At 31.8% G+C, this 7014-nt stretch overlaps 1 protein-coding gene across 1 annotated transcript; it reads right to left on the bottom strand.

Moving 5' to 3' along the window:
* Window positions 1-1672: 1672 nt before the first annotated feature.
* LOC128675855 (uncharacterized) lies at window positions 1673-3525 on the bottom strand. The gene has a single exon (XM_053755565.2). The coding sequence runs from the start codon at window positions 3508-3510 to the stop codon at window positions 1741-1743; it is 1770 nt and encodes a 589-aa protein (XP_053611540.1). The 5' UTR covers window positions 3511-3525; the 3' UTR covers window positions 1673-1740.
* Between the last annotated feature and the right edge of the window lie 3489 nt (window positions 3526-7014).

Raw genomic sequence — 7014 nt, 5'->3', positions numbered from 1 at the left:
TTTATCTTTGATAGGTATTTGCCCTTCACTCTATGTCAATTTCTATTCATATGATAATCTTTCTCAAATACGACCGTTTCTAAAACTTACCCTCAAAGCAAAGTGAATGCAATAAGGACTCATGAAACCCGCCAACACCGCACTCTGGACTGTCCGCAAAATAGCTGAATTTAATATAAAACTATGTGACAGCCGCCATAACTCACTGACACATCTGCGCGCTGTTTTAGTATTTTTTTAATGGAAATTCAAATTAGTTTCCAATTCCAAAGGGTGGTCCGTACCAATGGTTTTTATGCTAGAAGATATTAATGTTATTCGCTTATTTAGTTATAGAACGTAATTTACTAGTTGGTGCCACTAAATTTGGATTCTATGTGCCTTTGATGGTATAGCAGTATAAATACTGCTATACTGTAGTAAACTACACGCTGTAACTCAAGTTACCCCGTATGAAACTCTATGCAATAGAGGCGAATATATAAGTTTTTGTAAGAGCTTTATGTGTGTTGGCTGTACGTTAATATTACAGTAGCGTACAAGGCTACTGCTAGCAGTTAGTAGCTTCAGTTAGTTAGTAGTTGTTTGTAGCTGAGAAATACTATTTAAATAATTTTAAATATGCCTAGCGAATGTGCCTGTGAAGGTCTGATTTCTGAATAAATGATTTGACTTCAACTCCCAAAAATGTAAATAAATTAAAAAGGGCACACATTGAAGTAGGTATAATTATGCTGAAGTTTAAAGGATGGTAGTTGTAAGAAGTCGGTGAGACCTGACCCGTTCCCGTTGAAATATTCCCGCCATTTGTCATTGTCCCCCACTCGCCCCCCGCTGGCCCCCTCGGGGGACAACTAATTGGTAATCAGCTGAGTTATTGGGGGAATTACCCGTTTGAATTATATAGGCTTAGCAATCAAGCTCGTTTGGTTTCTTCATTTATTGAGATGTAAAGGGTTGTGAAACTTTAACCTTTCAAGGATCAGTAGTATGATAATGAACAATTTATTGCTTATGATTCTGTTGGAATAGTATCTTCTCATTTTAATGTATTTCAGATTTTTTTGCGTCACGAACTGATACTCATTACAACAAACTGAAACTCATTACAAGACATTAGAGAAATTATAAAATAGAATTGTCATCATATTCAGCTATTGTTATGTACTCACTGACTGGGGCATAATCTATTATGTAGACATAAGCCTCCTTATGTATACATAATAGATTGTGAAGTAAAATAGAATTTCATTGTATAATTGCATAAAAATTAAGACTTGTATGTATCAGGGATGATATGCGTTTTCACTTCTCACCATCGAATCGATTTGAAGTGTGACACAGCGAACCAATGACATTGCCGTGTGGTTGTTGTTCCGTCACAATTGCGCAATGTGATTGCTTCGCTGTGTGCTGTGTCTCATTTCGAATCGATCTGATGATGAGAAGTGAAATGCTAACTCGCACTTCGCCCACGACAACCTAAGGATGTCGACGACAGTGCGAAGTGGAGTCGAAAAAGTAGAAAAGGGTACTCTGTGCGGGATACCCGGAATATGCGTTCATGAGAGAGGATACAAGTGTTGATTTATATAATCTAATTTGCATGGTTTTTTAAAAAGATACTAAATTAAAAACTGGTAATCATTAACATTGGATAGAATGTGTTTATTTATTTTTATAATATGGTAACTAACTTAATGTATACCTTTTTTTTTTACTAATAAGTGGTCTAACAAATCAATCATCTTTTTTATTCTTTACATTCGTCAAATATTCACATAAAAATACAAACGTGGATATTATATATCCAGTCAAAAGAATTATAAAAGATTCTTTTAGATCATAGATTTTCGTAGGTAGGTACGCCGGGAGTTCCTTCATATTTGACGTTCGTCTAGCTTTATTAATAATATCCTTCACATGTTTATCATATATACCTCCCATGATCATCCTTTCCATGTGGTTGTCAAATGGTTCTCTCAAAGTAGACCCTCTGTTGAACAACGTTACACGAAACAACATTCCTAATGGTTCTGGCAGCTCATAAACTTGCATCATACCATTTCCATCTACCATATAATAAGAAGCTAAACTGAAAAACATATCAGATACAACTGTAAATAATTTATCATGTTTGTTACGAACAACTTCGTTCACACAATTGAAAAGAGTCGTACAGTTCTTTACACCCTCTAAATCAAAGTCAAACCTGTCGTACGTACGCTGCCAAGAAATGTTTATAACAGGAGTATGCGTCTTAAAAACTTCATATTTATCCTTAACTTGATGTGCCCTCACGGGATCGGTACTAGCACTGAGTAAGAATGCTTGAACAATATTCGAAATCATAAACACAAATATTAACATTGTTAGTATAACTATTCTTGCTGTAAACCTCTTACTCAACCTTTTCACACGTATATTAGTAAGAAAATATCCGTAAACTATAATAGCATTCCTTGTGACATCTTTAGATTTCTTATCAAATATAGACAAATAGGTTGAAAGAATGGTAAATGTAATATACAAAAAAATAACAAGTAGGACTACTAATAGAGTCATCTGCTTAACGATGACTTCCCACTTGCCAAGGAAACTGGAACGAGCTACAATGATTCGGTTATGGTCGATGGTGAAAGGGTAACTGAAGTCCATCTTAAAAGTTCTGTTGTAATTCAACACAACACCACCAATGAGTCCTTCGTATACAACAGTCTGATTACGATAAAAGTGAGGATATTCATCGAATACGACATCAATTGGGTGACTGCTCCCAATATTTTTCAGGTCCACAGTGACGTTGTTACTTTCTTTCCAAAGTTTCAACACAAATGCATCAATACCCAAGCAAGTATTTGGAGGAAAGCACATAAAAGGCCAATAATTTCGACCCAACATCTTCACCCGACAATTCTTCATTTCTTTTGGTATGTGTAATTTATAAATTGGTTCAATTTCAAATTTTGAACAAGTTGTTACTTCTTGTAAAATTTGTAAAATTGGTCGATGACAGTCATCTGTTTTAGATCCAAAATCGAAAATGGAATATCCAACCATGTCATTTAATTTTAAAACTACAGTCACGTTAAAAATATTGTGGAATTTTAACAGGTTAGATAAATACACTAAATCGTTGTTCATTTCTTTCACACTTATTATGAAAGTTGCTTTAGGATTCCAAAACATATCCTCTTTCAAATGTTCGATGCCAATCTGAAGCTCATGGCAATTTATACTCTCAATTATATAAATGTCATGATTTATTGGATTGTGAGCCCACAGAAAAGATATTGATAATATTTCCAAACCTTTGATATTATGGAGCTCCTTCGATAGTGATTCGTCGGTGTTTACTACGGTAACATCAATTGATTGGTCTCCTTTGATATATTCAATTAATTTTCTGATACAAATATTAACATCGCTAATCTCATTGCGATAAACATCCAAAATTTGACCAACAGCTGTTAACAAAACAAAACTAAATAAGTATGTCTTTAAAATCATTATGACGTTTATAAATGTGAACGCGCCAGATGCAACTGAATATATTTAACTTACACTAACAATTGATGTTGGATTTTAATCGCACCAATACCATATCGTAATTTATATTAAAAGGCCTTGGCTCTACTAATGGAAGGAAATTTCTTACATTACGTTATTATATTATTGAAAGAAGAAAAGCAAATATGAAATTGATTAATAGCTTTCCGAGTAATCCATTTAAGTAGGTATGTACTTAAATATTTTTTTCTACAAACATGCTAATAATATTAAAGTTATATCACATAACTTAAAGGATTATTTTACTTTGAATTAAGATCGTTGACATGTTGGGATATAAAAGTAAACGTTGTTCTAAATACACATTGATATTGGTCATTATTTGTAAATCTATGAAAAAATTTGGGAAAATGTACCGACCGAAAGTGTACAGTACATAAAACAAACAAACATGTATATATTTTTATGGTATTGCTTGCTACACATGTCACACATGAATTTTAAGTAATTTTGAAAATAATAATGAAGAGGTGAAAAAAAATCTGGAATCTCATCATTATTAATAATCTCATTACCGTTTCCAAAACATTTGTATAAACAAAACTTGTTTTTAAAATATGTAAACCCAAATTATGTAATCCGATTACATGTTTTAATAAAATATCATATTTTTTTACCAACGTATTAACAGAATTTCGTTGTGATCACACATTCAAACAGAAATACCACGGTGGATATTAAATATCCAACTAAAAGTATAACAAAGGACTCTTTTAAATCTGAAAAGTTTGTAGGCATATATACTGGATGTTCTTTTGCTTTTGAAGCTTTTCTAGCATTATCGGTTATATTAAGATAATGTTTGTTATATAAACCTCCCACAAGCATCCTTTCCATATGTTTGTCAAAGGGTACTTTCAAAGGGGACCCTCGATTGAAAATTGTTACACGAAATAGCAATATAAGAGGATCAGGAATTTTATAAGCCAGCAGTTCGCCGTCTTTGTTAACTAAATTCCACGATTCTAAGCTGTAAAACATATCAGATACTGTGGTAAATAACTTTTCGTCTCTATTATTAACAACTTCATTTACGCAACTTATAATAGTGTTACAATTCTTAACAGTCTTGAAATGAAAATCGACTGAATTATACCTATATTGCCAGGCGTTGTATATTATTGGTTTATAGTTTTTATAGATTTCATTTTCATCATTTTCTTGATGATCCCTAATAGGGTGAGTGCTAGCGCTAAGTAAGAATGCTTGCACAATGTTCGACATCATAAATACAAATATTAGCAAATTAAGAAGTACTAACCTTGGGGATAATTTATTATTTAGTATCTTATTATGAATATTAGAAAGAAAATATCCATATACGATAACGATATCCCTTATAACATCTTTGGATTTTGCGGAAAACACTGATAAATATGTAGAGAGAATGCAAAATGTAACAAAGAGAATACATGAAAGAAGGAAAACAAATAAAGTTATTTGATTGATGATGACCTCCCATTTGCCCAAAAATTTAGAACGCGCCATCAATATACTGTTATAATCTATAGTAAAGGGATAACTGAAATCATTAGTAATAGTTCTTTTATAACTCAATACGATGCCACCAATGATTGCTTCGTAGTCTAATGTGTGATTTTGATAAATATGTGGGTATTTGTTTAGAACTTCATCCGTTCCTAAATTTTCCCCCACATTTATAGCATTCACTGTAACATTATTAAAATCTTTCCATAGTTCTAATACAAACTGTTCAAGACCTAAGCAGTCATTTTTAGGGAAACACATAAACGGATAGTAATTACGAGCCAACATGTTAACCCTACAATTCTTCATTACTTTTGGAACATAATATTTGTAAATCAAATCTGTTTTAAACTCTAAACATGTAGTGACTTCATTTAATATTTTTCCAACTGGACGATGACATTCATCAATTTCAGATCCAAAACTGAAAATTGAATATTCTTCCTTGAAATTTGATTTTGAAATGACACTGACATTAAAAATATTATAGAACCTTAGTAAATCCGATATGAAGTTTAAGTGATTATTAATTACTTTCACGTTTATTATAAAAGTTGCTTTTGGGTTCCAGAGGGGGTCTTCTTTTAAGTTTTCTATGCCATAATATAGTTCAAGCCAATCCTTGCTCTCAATTATATATACTGCGTGATAAACCACATGAAGGGGCCACAGAAATGTCATAGACAAAGTCTTCACACCGTTTATATTATTAAGCTCCTTTGTCAAAGACTCATCAATATTAACAGCAGCAATGTCTATTAACTTTTCATCTCCTTTGACGTATTCGATCAATTTTAATATACAAGTGTTCACAGCAGTTCTATTACTTTCGTTATTAAATTCCAAAATGTGAGCCCAACTGCCTAGAAAAATAAAATTTATTAAATATTTTTTTAATATCATGACGGCGTCGTGATGTTTTACGCGACGGACACTACTGAAAATTTTCGATACGATACGTTTCTTTAAATTGTTGTGTATGATCAATCATTCTTTCTTCAACGGACAAGTTCAATTAGTTAAAAGGTAATAATACTTAATCATACACGTAATGGATTTGTAAGTTGTTTTTAAAGATTTATTGAGCAACTGAACAAAATATGTATGCCTTTAAATGGATTAGATATTATTTCAACTGTAATAATGACTATAATATATTTAATTATCTTAAAGTTTAAAAACACTAAGACATTATTTTTATTGTAAAGTAGACCCAAATACATAAAGACAATGAATAATATGTGTTATGATATAGTAATTGATTACGGTATAAGAAAGATACAAAAAACTTTTTAATAATTAATGATCACACTTTCTGAATTCTGGTTATAGTGTTGTAGTAAGATATTCGGAAATACTATCTAAAAATGCTAGTCTGATCAAAATTTTGAACCAGTTAGTTAAATAAATTCTGCCGGAATTTCCCGACCTAATCCTCAAATATTTTGACGGCTAACTCAAATAAAGGTTACTATAGGATTAGTGTTTAAAATAACTATTTTGATGTTTCAAAAATTTTCCATCTACAAATATGTTTTTCCTGTTTTTTAAGCTTTGACAAACATTTATTTTTTAAATGAAGATAAACTAACATTTTTAAAACCTTTGATGAAAAACTGGGACGAAAAGGGAAGTGAATTAGGCAGAGATGTATGGAGAAAAATAATTATAGATTTCTTAACAGGAGTAGGACATTATAAGTTAAAATAAATACAAAAACGTTTTCGACACAATAACTAGCGGCTCGTCCCAGCTTCGCTCGGTAAAACTATAATAAATTGTACACACCTAACCCTTCCTCATGAATCTCTACCCGCATCAAAATCCATTATGTTTTAAAGATCTAAGCATATATAGGGACAGTGCCAGTGATGAAGAAATAGTATAGTATTGACGTCACTACGTATTGAGGAGGTAATTTTTCATCAAATTTGACAGACAAAACAATAACGAGAA

The sequence above is a fragment of the Plodia interpunctella genome, chromosome 15, assembly GCF_027563975.2.
Source record: "Plodia interpunctella isolate USDA-ARS_2022_Savannah chromosome 15, ilPloInte3.2, whole genome shotgun sequence".
NCBI lineage: Eukaryota > Metazoa > Arthropoda > Insecta > Lepidoptera > Pyralidae > Plodia > Plodia interpunctella.
This window is presented reverse-complemented; position numbering and strand designations above follow the sequence as displayed.

Excerpts from the sequence above, each read along its gene's own strand:
- LOC128675855 (XM_053755565.2), bottom strand. The coding sequence starts at position 3,510 with ATGATTTTAAAGACATACTTATTTAGTTTTGTTTTGTTAACAGCTGTT.